This window comes from Lutjanus erythropterus, chromosome 12 (assembly GCF_056507025.1).
Source record: "Lutjanus erythropterus isolate fLutEry1 chromosome 12, fLutEry1.hap2, whole genome shotgun sequence".
NCBI classification, from domain to species: domain Eukaryota; kingdom Metazoa; phylum Chordata; class Actinopteri; order Lutjaniformes; family Lutjanidae; genus Lutjanus; species Lutjanus erythropterus.
In genome coordinates, this window is record NC_139328.1 from 15,505,043 (window position 1) to 15,518,129 (window position 13,087).

At 40.0% G+C, this 13,087-nt stretch overlaps 2 protein-coding genes across 3 annotated transcripts; one reads left to right on the forward strand and one right to left on the reverse strand.

Moving 5' to 3' along the window:
* Positions 1-1,065: 1,065 nt before the first annotated feature.
* Positions 1,066-9,035, reverse strand: snap47 (synaptosome associated protein 47). 2 transcript variants are annotated; one of them, XM_084733109.1, is made up of 5 exons: positions 8,571-9,017; positions 7,933-8,448; positions 6,543-7,051; positions 4,958-5,082; positions 1,066-1,425 (listed from the first exon to the last, which is right to left on the reverse strand). In XM_084733109.1, exons 2-5 carry the CDS (start codon positions 8,427-8,429, stop codon positions 1,279-1,281), a joined length of 1,278 nt encoding a protein of 425 aa, XP_084589235.1. In that variant the 5' UTR covers positions 8,430-8,448; positions 8,571-9,017; the 3' UTR covers positions 1,066-1,278. The 2 variants fall into 2 exon arrangements, with proteins under 2 accessions (XP_084589235.1, XP_084589236.1); XM_084733110.1 differs by lacking the exon at positions 1,066-1,425 and adding an exon at positions 1,876-2,382 and having other exon boundaries at positions 8,571-9,035.
* A 157-nt stretch (positions 9,036-9,192) lies between these two features.
* On the forward strand, positions 9,193-13,084 carry jmjd4 (jumonji domain containing 4). Its single transcript, XM_084733108.1, has 6 exons — positions 9,193-9,834; positions 10,852-11,017; positions 11,113-11,238; positions 11,366-11,633; positions 11,717-11,863; positions 12,540-13,084. Exons 1-6 carry the CDS (start codon positions 9,582-9,584, stop codon positions 12,873-12,875), a joined length of 1,296 nt encoding a protein of 431 aa, XP_084589234.1. The 5' UTR covers positions 9,193-9,581; the 3' UTR covers positions 12,876-13,084.
* The last annotated feature ends 3 nt before the right edge of the window (positions 13,085-13,087 follow it).

The following is a 13,087-nucleotide window of genomic DNA, read 5'->3' on the forward strand; positions in this document are numbered from 1 at the left end:
ACAAAGTGCCAAAAGCTAAGAAAGAGAGATGACAATGGATCGCTGCAATTCACTGGAATCCAGGCACTGAAACGTGGATTTTTGGTTTCCATTATGTGTCAGGTATGTTGGATTTTTGGTAAAATCACACCTTATGTGATATACTGTTGACTAATGTTACTGACAGCTTAAATATTTTGCATCTTTCATTTATATTCCATGATGCAACTCCACATCACATCATTCATCCTAAGTGCTGCTGGACATGACTCTCTAATTATGTCATAAAATAATCCATAGAATAAAAATATCTCTACAGGGCTGTACACATACAACTAGAACATCCCTTGGTGTTCTTGTCAGTTAAATTTCCCCAACAAATCCCACCTTGAAATAACGTTACAATCAAGTCATCGCTTTTGCATGCCTTCTTTGCTTTGTGTATTTCCCCAGCATCAAAATCAGGTACATATAAATGTCAGGAAATCAAATTCCTGGCCACAAGTCAACATCCATGGACCACTGTGTCTTTGGTACGTTGTAAGGATCACTGTTGAGTCCAACTACCTTAGATTTATGCAGCTAATCCACTGTTTTACTCTCAGTTTGGCATTTTCTTGAACTAAACATAGCCATGTTTCAAGATGTTTTGCCACTCAGTCTGCCTGAGGGGACTTGTTCCGGTGGGACAGTGACATCAGTGCATATACCCTCTAATTTTTTTCTATATGGCAACTCCAAAAAGTAAGAACATTAAAAAAATTTGTTTTCAAAATGTCAGTTGTGCAGCTGATAGCTTCTAAGCCAAATGCAATGCTAATAATGCTAGCCACAGCTGCAGGATGCACATCTTGAGGGCTCAAATATCTTAATAACATGTCAGTCACACATTGTTTCAAATAAAATAATGACATAAAAAAAGACTAATTTACATTTGCACAAAAGAAATAACTTATGTCACGCCAAAAGACTGCGGAAATGTATGAGCCCAGACATGAGACAGATAATTTCTCTAAAAGAAAGAACCACCTTTTAGGACATATTCATAAACATCTTCTTATTTAAAGTCATAATTGTGGGAACTTTGATGCACTTTACAGAAATAACCGATGCTTGAACCCATTTGACTTCATGATTATTCCATCAAATGCAACAAAAATCCTATGAACCATTTTGACTATGCTCAATTCCCCAGTCCTGTACTCCAGTGTTCTTACACTGTTTCAATCCCATGATGACAATGAGGAAGCTTGCAGTGAATTTCTCAGGCAGGACCTGGTGTCTGCAGGACGGTCAGAGCTACAGCAGTCTCTTCATGCGGCAGGTGTGCTTCTCTATGTGCATGGTGGCTCGGTCAGTGGAGCTGGTCAGGACATCCAGAACTTCATCCTGTCGTTCCAGCTCCGTCTCTGCCTCCAGGGCAAGATTCTTCAGCTGCATCAGCATCTGCAAACACACACACACAATCCAATACTTACACACACTCATTTGTTTAAGCAATTACGCACCAGGCCCCAGTGAACAACGAAGGAGCAAGACACAAATAAAAGAAGATTAAATACCGAAACCTACAGAAAATTGAGGAGCAGTTGTGGGGTGGAACATGTGGACCATGTGTGGAGACGTTTAAAGACGGGGTCAGGGAGTTAGAAGGCGAGTGTGATCATGAAGGAGAGAGAGAGGAGGAGGGATGAGAGAGAAATTTTCATTTAATTCAGAGTAGGGCCCCACTGATGCTGGGTTTTTGTGGCTGATGCTGATATTAGGAGTAAAAAAAAACAATATCAGGGCACTGAAACAGTATTTTAATGCGATTTTTTATTACTTTTTATTGGGATTTTTATTAAGTAATTAAGAAACTGATTTAGGAATTGTAAAAAAAGAAAGAAAAAGAATCACAATACTTAACAGACTCATTTTTCTCAAACCCCTACATCATATATGTCAATACAGATACAGACCAATATAACCGTGATAGACCAATATCGGGCTGATGATATCAGTCGACTGATACATCGGTCAGGCTCTTGGAGTTTTTGCTTCTCCCTTTGGCAACAAAGATAATCTCCTGCTGCTTAATCTATGAATCTATGCAGACGAGAAAGAAACTTTACGACCATGATTCAGTAACAGCTACTCATGTGGTTGATATTATAATGCAGAATTTCATATTGTGCAGCATATGAAGTCTTGGCTTATCTCCTGGGATCATTCATATCATATAATACTGTTTTCTGCTCTCAGTGGGTTTAAGGAATACTGTGACTGCATCTCCATAGTCCAACAACTGTGTATGGTATGGTTGATGGAACAACTTAAATATACAATGATGTGCCAAGCAAAACCTAATAAACACTCCTCCAAACCCTACCACCATGGTTTCTAAACTAATATTATGTTATGCTACACATGCACACATACACACACACGGACGTTATGTCAGTTTTCACTGGCCGGTGCACGTGGACATTGCAACTGAGAACAGAAACAGTTCCAGACAGCAGTTTGAAAAACAGATAGTATGTCAGTACACACCGTGGAACAACTGTATTCACTCACTCAGGTCTGTGACTTTACAATTTCATCTGGGAGAACATGACTGAATCACACCTTGCAGTTAACATTTTAACATTGACAGGAGTTTTGGTGTGTCATAGAAAAACACAGAACATGAATATTTTTAGCTGCTGCTTATATGATGGTTAGAGGACTTAAGTCATGTAGAAAGCCTTAAAATTAAACATTTAGGCTGGAGCTAATAGAAAAATACATGAGCTAAAATGCCTAGTGTCTTGTGCCTGAGTAGGGTAATTTCAGGACTGTGAATTAATAGAGAAACACAGTGCATAAAATCTAAAAAATACTTTATCATTGTTATGAGTTTGTACAGTTAACAAGTAGGAATTTCCAGCCTCAAACATTACTCATATGAAAATGCTTTTACAAAGGGGAATATTTGCCAAAGCATTTAGGGCAGGACATGAAACTGCGTGACCCACTGTAGATTCTAATCTGGACATGAATTACATTAAGAGTAGGGTGTGTGCAGAAGCGTAGCATTAAGTCCAAATTGGCAGCCTTTGAAGTTTGAACCATTATCAGCTGCAGACAATACGCCATTTCTAAACACAATAGACGAGCCAAATTGTATCACCGGCCCAATGTTGTTACTGCTGTGATAAATGTGTTTGAAAAATGATTATATAGACAAAAAACAACAGTCAAACACTGTACATTGTTATTAGGTACAATAATTAACTAAATATTAGGCATAAAGTGTTAACAATGCCTCGTTTGAGATAGGATTTATCCAGTGTGTAGACAAAACAATGTATCGGGAAGAAGGACTTTGTAACTGTATTTTTCTGGCAAATATGATACTCATTTTTACATTTCTAGTTAATGTGCTTGTAATGTGGGAACAAATGTCCTGTGCTGCTTTCATAACTCGCATATCAAAGTGCTGATTGCCAATTATCTTTAATAGCTAGCAACTATCTCTTATGAGAGCCAGACTGATAAATTGGTTGGGCAAATATATCAGTTTGCTTATCACAAATATGTCAGTGTCTGTGAATATGTCGAGTGATAAGCAACAGGAAATCGCAGTAGCTAAAGAACCCTTTGAGATATATAAAGATGGACAACATGACAGTTCCCCAGAAGTAAAATCAAAACATCTCAATCGCCCCCTAGTGGTTGGTTGCAGTATAGGTTACAAACCCTGCCCCCCTCCATGTTGATACTTTAAAAAGTAGGTTTCATGTCATGATTGACAGCTGAGCCCTGCTTGTGATTGAGTTGGCTGACTGTGTGGGCAGGACCTTGACACCTCAGCTCCAGCCCAGATGACCACTGAGCAGACTCCAAATGACCTCACCAGTGCAACATGGCAGTGCTTGGGGCATTTTGGCCTCATTTTTGTACAGTGGGAGAAAGTGGAGATGCATTGTCCATCTTTATTTATGTGTGTGTCAGAAAGTTTTAAGTTGTCTGGAGCATTAGAATATTTTGTTAACATGACAGTACTTGAAAGTTCATTTTTTAACTGCAATTTGTCCTGCTCTGAACATTTTTACTGATATTCTCAAAACTAGTTTGGTGGGTCTTTATTCACAATGTTTGTTTATATTATGTGTTATATATTAGTGTTAATACTGCATGTAGGTGTACAAGCATTCTGCGTGCTTAATGGCTCAATAACGCTGGTGAGATTTACTCCTTAGATATCAAACGACAAGGAATTTTTAGGTACTTGATAGTGCTGAAGCAATTCAGTCGGTGCCATAAAAACATCAAAGTTCGGCCTAGTTATAACTGGCGTTCATTCTGGCGTGTTGTAGAAGTGATTGTAATGATGGGTTGTTATTACTTTGTTAGAGGTGTTTACATTATTTTGTCTTCCCTCCCTTTATCAAAAATCTAATCTTGGCAGGTAGTAGAGCCATGGTGTCGCGTCATGAAGTCTACTATTATACATTTGTATAAAATAATACCATACGTGATGTGTGTCTATATGATGTAACAAAAAAAAGTAATTTACTGAAAAGGTTTTATGTAAAATATCATGCTCTAAGCTACCTGGAATAGTGGGTCACACACAAAAAAAAAATCTCTGAATCATAGGTTTGGATTTGCGTCACTGTGTAGGTCTTGCCACCACAGACCATGTCTGTAACATTTCTCAGTGTAGCGAGGTTCTGAATGGAAAGACGTTGTAAAGCCTGACCAAATGACAGAACAGGTTTCTTTCCCTCTCTTAAAAACCAGGATGGACTTTGGTTTGTGGTCTCACTAAATAACATTTTAAACATACAGGATGAAAAATAAAAATCATTATGATGAATTATGGCTTGGAATGGAACCGTGAAAATACATGTTACTAAAACCAAGGAGTTATTTACTGTAATATATATAAACAAATATGAAAAATACAAATGCCACAATTGTGCACGTCATATATTCCCAGAGGTCTCACCTGTTTGAGCTCCTGGGCCTCAGCCTGGCTGACAGATGGCTGGAGGACATGCACCTGCAGCTGGGACAGGTCTCCTGCTGGGACCTCCAGTGGCAGTTCTGTCTCTTGGCACCTCTGCTGCAAACCTGACTCCATGGGTGGAGATCGTGAAAAAGTGCAGAGTGCATATGTTGTTTATGAGGAAACCAGACAGTAAACTCAAAGTACAGCAACTGAGGCAATCAGGATGAAGTGACTCATCAAAACACATTTCTGTCAAGGAGAGACACCAACAACCACATTCAGAAGTCATGCGGATGAAATGTTTTTAAATATACAGAGGTGGAAACATAGAGCTGTACTGCCACTTAGTGGACAATTTTATACTAGACATGGAATAAGTGAAATAAGGAAACCTATATTTATACACGCCCCAATTCCAAAAACAAATAAAAACATAATGCACTGATTTACAAATAAATTAATTAATCGAATACAGTACAAAGACAAGCTATTTAATGTTCAAACTGATTAACTGTACTGTTTTTTGCAAATATACACTCATTCTGAATTTAATTCCTGCAACATGTTGCCAAAAGTCTGAACAGGGGCACGTTTATCTCTATGTTACGTCAACTTTTCTTTTAACAACACTCAGTAATGTTTGGGAACAGAGAAAACAAATTATTGAAGTTTTGAAAGTGAAATTCTTTCTCATTCTTGCTCAACAGTCCAGGGTCTCTGTTGTTGTGTTTTGTGCTTCATAATACACCACACATTTTTAATGGGAAACAGGTCCAGACCTCAGGCAGGACAGTCTAGTTCCTGAAATCTTTTACTCTTTACTACAAAGTCACACTGTTGTAACATGTGCAGAATGTACCTTGGTATTGTGTTGCTGCAAGGACATCCCAGAAATTTTTTTTTTTGTCTGGGTGGCAGTATATGTCGTGCCGTAATCTGAATGTGTCTTTCAGCATTGATGGGACCTTTACAGATGTGAAGGTTAGCCATGTCATGGGCACTTACACCCCCCCATACCATCACAGATGCTGACTTTTGAAGTTTGCCCTGGTAACAATCTGGATGGTCCTTTTCCTCTAGTCTGGAGGACACAACATCCATGATTTCCAAAAACATGCTGAAATGTGGACGCCGCACACTTTTCACTTTAGGTCAGTCCATCTGAGACGAGCTTGGGCCAAGAAAAGTAGGTGGCATTTTTGGATAATGTTGATATATGGCTTTCGATTTGCATGGTAGAGTCTTAGCTTGGATTTGTAGATGTAGTGACAAACCGTTTGTGTCTGTGTGTGTGAAGGTGTGTGTGTGTGTGTGTGTGTTATGTGGGTTTTTTTGTTTTTCCTTTGCTTTTGTTGGCCCTGTCCGAACTTTTTAGGACTGTGTTGCAGACATCGAAATTCAGAATGAATGTCTATTTAGAAAAGAAAAAAATATCAGTTTAAAATGTAAATGTCTTGTCTTTGTACTGTATTCAATTGAATACAAGTTGAAAAGGATTTGTAAATCATTGCATTCTGTTTTTATCTACGTTTTACACAGCATCCCAACTTTTTTGGAATTGGGTTTGTAATCCATACTTTACCTTGATTCCAGCTTGGCCCCTCTGCGTCACATGGAGATGAAGCTGGCGTTACCCTGAAAGCATTGTATTCACTAGTGAACTCCACTTTCTTTTTGTATTGCATCTCTAACACGGACATCGCCTCTGGCATCTTGGCAGACAGGAGCCTGTAGCATATATCTGGCTTCCCAATGAACCGCTGTCGAATAGTGATCTCATAAGGACTGTGCACCCTGATTTCATCGACTTCATTTCGTTCAAAGCGGTGAAGGAGCTGGCAGTTTGTGTCTCGCACCTCGAGCGAGGACACCAGCACCAACAAGCATCCGGGTTTTAAGTCCGAGTCCCCGCCTTTGGTCACTACAGCTGGGATGCTTGCAATCACCTTATTTCTACTGGGGCCTTTGTTAGCTGCAGCGGCAGCAGCAGCTGCAGCCCTCGCAGCGTCCTCGGCCTTGGCTTCCTGCTGAGCCTTCCAGGGGAGTTTACCAAAAGGCCACCAAGAGGGAGACTCCAGCTCTGACAAAAGTCTGTAACAGAGCACAAAGAGAAAGAAAGAATTCATGAGTGTATGAGTTGTTTCATTGTCATATTAGATCTGTTTTGTATTGTAGCTACTTAGTTTTAACCACGGCTCAACATGAATGTCTTTCCTCAATGTCCCACAACTGAGCACAGAGCACCTTAAACAAACTGCAAAGTGCATAATATCAGGAAACATTATAGCAGAAATATGTAGAATTCATGCAAGCAAAAATGAGTACAGTGGGCCAAATAGTGAGTTGGAGTTACACATGGTATATTAGATAAATCCTATTCAATATATGGGCTATGGTTGAAGCAAGGTGTTTCCCCTTGCCCTCTACTCTCCAGATTTGGGGAAAGCTCTGCAGGCTGCAGGACCTCTGCAGGAATGCAGGACACACGTAACATCATTAATTGATAATAACAAGCGACGATGAGTCCTACACTGTAAGTTGATCAGCTATTTATAAGTGTCACTTTTCTGTAAATATAAAGTTAAGACATTTATCTAAAAAACAAAAGCCCACAGCTCCAAAACTACACACTCTAGACTTTAGGCTGCTTATCTTACACCCTGCCAGACTCTATTAATGTAATTTAATCATTATAAACATCTAGTCCTTCTAAAAGATTATTATTGATTTCTTATACAGACACTAACTCATTCAGTGAATATTCTGCATTAATTTGAACTCCAATTAACATGAAGCAGACTTTCTGGCCTGTAACAGAAATCTCACTGCGGCTGCAGCACTGATGTCAGAGAAGTGAGAGATCAACTTTGAGTGATCAAGTTTCCTTGATCTCTGATAGCATATTATTGATGATATGATGATATGATTTATTACAGTAAATATATTACATATTTCTCATTTAAGATAATTACTTATCAGCCACGCCCAGATCGGAGTCAATCTTTTCCAGTCCCTGCATCATACTGTCAAACTGTTCTCCTTGGTGGCTGAGGACTCTGCCCGTGTCCTCCAGTCTTCTCTGTGCCCCTGCCACCAGGTTGATCAGCTCCCTGCCTTTAGAAGGTTGACATTCGGCCCCCCGGGCCTCTGAGGTCGGGGACAGGAGGCGTTCTCTCCAGAAATGCTCTAACACGTTATAAACCACCACTCTGTTGGGCTTCAGGGAGCCAAACCAGTGTTTCACGTTGCCCTCCTCAAGCACTGTCAGAGTGCTGAAGATGAAACTGGATGACTCCATCTTGATCTCCATGATCCTGGAGAGGCGGAAACTGGCAAGGCTCTCCTTGCTCTGATTAGAGATGAAGCGCACCATGGTCCTGGTGAGGGACAGGGTGCCGTTTTCCCATCGCTTCTCACTGTTGATGTAATAGGAGCCAGGCCAGCTGTGGATAGGAACGTCCCGGCTCATTTTGGATAGAGATTTTTGCCTAGAAAGACAAATAAGCTTCATTATTACACATACTACAAGCATACACTATTGTTGTGTTGATCAACAATTATAAGGCAGGACACTGCATAAATTATCTATCTGTCCAGATAGTAAACATACACTTTCGTCAGGCTGTAATAAGAGATCCAAGCAGCAGATGGGCTCAGCTGAGGCGTTCACTGGCAGCCTCAGCTGTGGAAGAGCGACCTTTCTATCTGACTGACCGCATTACGTCTGACCGTGAGTCATAATAACGGCATAAACAGTTATAAACCCTCTTAGCAGGTGTCACTTCTCCGTGTTAAAAAATATATTCGTCCCACTTCACATTAAACGACAGCATTAGCATTCTGGGGATGAACATTACGTTACCCCATACTGTTCTCAGTGTCGGTGATGTTTATTACGGAAGTGACGTCACGCAAGAGCACGGCTGTATTTACTGTCCGACTGGAAAATCTGCTGTCAGAGAACGCTATCACCGGTCATGGCTTCAAGGGAACTCCAGATCCGCGAAAGATCTCGCGAGAGTGATCATTTTAACAAAAATCACTATCTTTCCTTAGCCATAATCAAGTTTTTTTCTGTCCCGACACCTACCCAGACTTTAACTACAGCGTTGTCACGTTATGATAAAAGATAATTGATATAGGGTGCACAAGGAAGAAACAATACGAAGATATCTCGCGAGAGTTTGTCAAATAAAGAGGTCCCTTCTAGACAAGACCTCTATCACGACAAGGTTTTGAAAAAATAACTGCTAACTCGGACTGCGGTTTTTAAATTAGCTAAAATAGCGAATGGCATTAACATTAAATATTGTACACGTTAAAATAGGCAGTAGCGGCAATAAATAAAAAGCAGCGGTTTTATAGTGTATGTGCGGGGCTCAGGAACCATAACCTGCAATATTCGGGATGGAGACATGCAGCGACCGTCAAAACAGAAACAAATAACGTCATGTTTTAGCACAATGCTAGTTTTCTAGCCTAAATTTGAGAGGAAAAGTGCAAAGATGTTCGCTTTATGATGTTGAACCAGTCTACCCACTCGCTTTTCTTTACCGTTTCTTGCTGTTTTCACGGTGACAGTTAACTCGCTAACAGGCTAGCTGAGGTCTTGTTTACCATCATGGACAGGGAGGCGTACCGTAACTGCTGCAGCCTGGTCAAAATACCGAGACAGTCCTACGAACAGTTTTGGTCTTCACATTTCGTAGATTACATCGACAAGGAGCTGAGCTATTCCAAGTTTTTCAAGAAATACTTGCTTCCCAATCACCCATGCATGTTTTCAAGACGGTTCACAGAGGACTGGAAGTGTAGAAAACAGTGGGTGTCTGAGGAGGGGAAGCCTAATTTCCAGAAACTGCTGCAAGAGTTTGGTAAATAAGCTTATTATTGTATTAATAATGCGTTAACTAACTACCATACACCATTTTGCAGCTGCTGCAATGACAGGTTTTATGGTTCGACAATACATCGATATTATGTGGATGTCGTGATATAAAACTAGATATCATATTAGATTTTGGATATCGTGACATGGCTTAAGTGTTGTCTTTCCCTAGCTTTAAAGCAGTGGTGCCCAACCCTGGTCCTCAGGGACCCCTGTCCTGCATGTTGTAGATGATTCCCTGCTCCAACACACCTGATTCAAATGATCAGGTTGTTGTAAGGCTTCTGCAGAGGCTTGATGATGAGCTGATCATTTGAATCAGGTGTGTTGGAGCAGGGAAACATCTAAAACATGCAGGACAGGGGTCCCTGAGGACCAGGGTTGGGCACCACTGCTGTTATTTGGCTCTACCCACTTTGACATTATATTCACCAGAAAATGTAACAATATATCGAATAGCACAAAAAAAATGTCTCACTGCCTTACCAGACTTTGTATGGCTAATTATTTTATTACTTTATCTTACAAAAGGACTGCTGCTGCCTGCTGTCATGGCTGGCTACTTTTAGGCAGAAGCCCTTTAAATTAAAAGGAAAAAAATGCTTCCCATGTCAAGTCGTCATTCTTTTTTCAATAATAATATTACAATAAATATCATATCATACTGGTTTGGTATTGTTACATCCCAAATAACCACATTACTGAGGATAATTCATCTAAAATCTCATTGTGTTAATATTATGGAATATTAACACCAATAGCCATCCTCACAATATTGTTGCTACAGTGATGTCAAGTCATTTAGTTTAAAATATTGTTTGTATATTTGATATCGTCCACATCGCCAAGCCCTAACGATATATTATTTTAGAGAAAATCTGTATATCAAGATACATATTGTGTATCATGGGAAAGCCTAAAAATAGTGAGATATCATTTATAAGCTGTATCATGCAACCCTAACTGGTGTTATGCGCTGCAATTTAATTGTTCTTTATCACAGATGAGACTCCCGTTCCAGTTGCAAACTGCAATGCAAAGGAGTACAATGCAAACCCTAAACAAGTTATGCCTTTTAAAGAATTTATACACTACTGGAAGGAATACATCCAGAATGGCCACTCATCGCCTAAAGGATGTCTCTATCTTAAAGACTGGCACATGTCAAGGTATTAATTAATACTGATGCAGCTATGCTTTTTTCATAGATCACTGTGCAAAATGTGTAACATCCCATGATATTTTTTTTGTTACTGTTCCACAGGGACTTTCCAGAACACAATGTTTACACCACTCCAGTCTTCTTTTCTTCTGACTGGCTTAATGAATACTGGGATACACTTGAAGTGGATGACTACCGGTTTGTCTACATGGGACCCAAAGGCTCATGGTGCGAAAAACTTAACATAATGTTGGCAAAACGCAGTATAAAGCTTATTTGTTTTCATTTCTTATTCATTTTGTCAGGTAAAAAAGTTGCCACAGTATTTTTATTATCTTAATTTTCTCGTCACCAGGACCCCGTTCCATGCCGATGTGTTCCGCTCCTATAGCTGGTCTGCAAACATCTGTGGCAGGAAGAAATGGCTCCTGTATCCTCCAGGTCAGGAGGAGTTTTTGCGAGACACTCACGGCAACCTGCCTTACGATGTGACGTCAACTGAACTTCGAGACAGAGGCCTTTTTCCACACTCTGAAGAAGCCTGTCAGCCTCTTGAAATTATTCAAGAGGCAGGTGAAATAATTTTCGTGCCCAGTGGCTGGCACCATCAAGTTTATAATCTGGTAAGAACTGTAAAGGTCAGTAAAATCATCTACTAAATGAGTTTTCTATCTAATTGTGTTTCTGTCTCATCTTTGTCTTACAGGAGGACACCATCTCTATTAATCATAACTGGTTGAACGGCTGCAACATAGACATCATGTGGCAGTTCCTTCAGAATGAGCTATCATCTGTTCAAAAAGAGATAAATGAGTGGAGAAACACAATGGACTCGTGGCATCAGCACTGCCAGGTACCTAAGAGATGAGAGAATGTTCAGCCTGTGTGCTTTTAAAGGTAGAATCAGTAGGATTTATCTGAGCTGTTTATAAATGCATGAGAAAGATACCAGGACGTCAAATACAGATGTTTTCGGTTTGTAAAACCACAAAATAATCATAAAATAAGGAAATACAGGCAGATTGCAGGATCCCTGCAGGTACACACACCACACACATTCAGTAGGTGATGACTGAAACGGATTATGTTTGTATGAGTCTATACATTATTTTTTCAGGAGAATATTGCATATTATTGTAGATGGCATTGTCTTGTCATTTTATCTCACAGAACCCGGGTGTTGCTGGCTCAGCGATGCCTTGATTAGTTCATTTGTTTGTGTTATTGTGTAACTTTGGTGTTTAAAAGGTTAGTTCAGATTCACCAAAGTCACATGTTCTTTGAAGTGAAAGTAAGAGTCGGGTTATGGGAGGGAGAGCAGTATTTGGCTTATATACCAGTGGTTTTACATCGGAAAAGGTTGTCTGACGATAAAGGTAAAGCAGTGACAACAATTAGGACTAACCGCTTTCCTGGGGTAATTAAAATGCCCTATTGGGCTACTCCAGACTATCCCTTAAAGAAAGATGCTACTACAGTGAATGTTTGCAATATCGTATGTAAATTCGTTGTTGTTTGTCACTCCTTAGGTCATCATGAAGGCCTGCTCTGGTATTGACTATGGGGAATTTGCCTCATTCCTGAAAATCATCGCTGGCAACCGAATGGCTTTCCTGAATGCTTGTTCCTCTGGTGATGCTTCTGATTACCCGCGCCATCTCTCAGAGACTCTCACCACACTTGGACCTTACCACGCTGCCTTTGACCTACAAAGAGTGGCTCACATAATCGAATGCCTTCTCTGCAATGAAGACTTTAAGCGGCTTGACCATTCAACTTTGACTCTGCAGCCAGAAACCATGTTGCAGCAAATTAGGGACACCATACAATCCACAAGGGGGCAGCATCTCCTTTATCAGGAGTAAGAGGTTCAGTCGTGTCCCAGCAATGTAATCATCACCTGGAGATAGCTTGAATGCAAAGTGCCAATTTGTACGGAACAAAAACGTTGTTAAAGGTGTTAGTATGCCTTTGGTTTGAGATGCAAAGCAATCTCAAATGTTGCTTGTGAATGTTTGGAATTTGTTTTTGCACTGAAAGATAAAATGGATAAATAAATGAGAAAAATACACAAGCT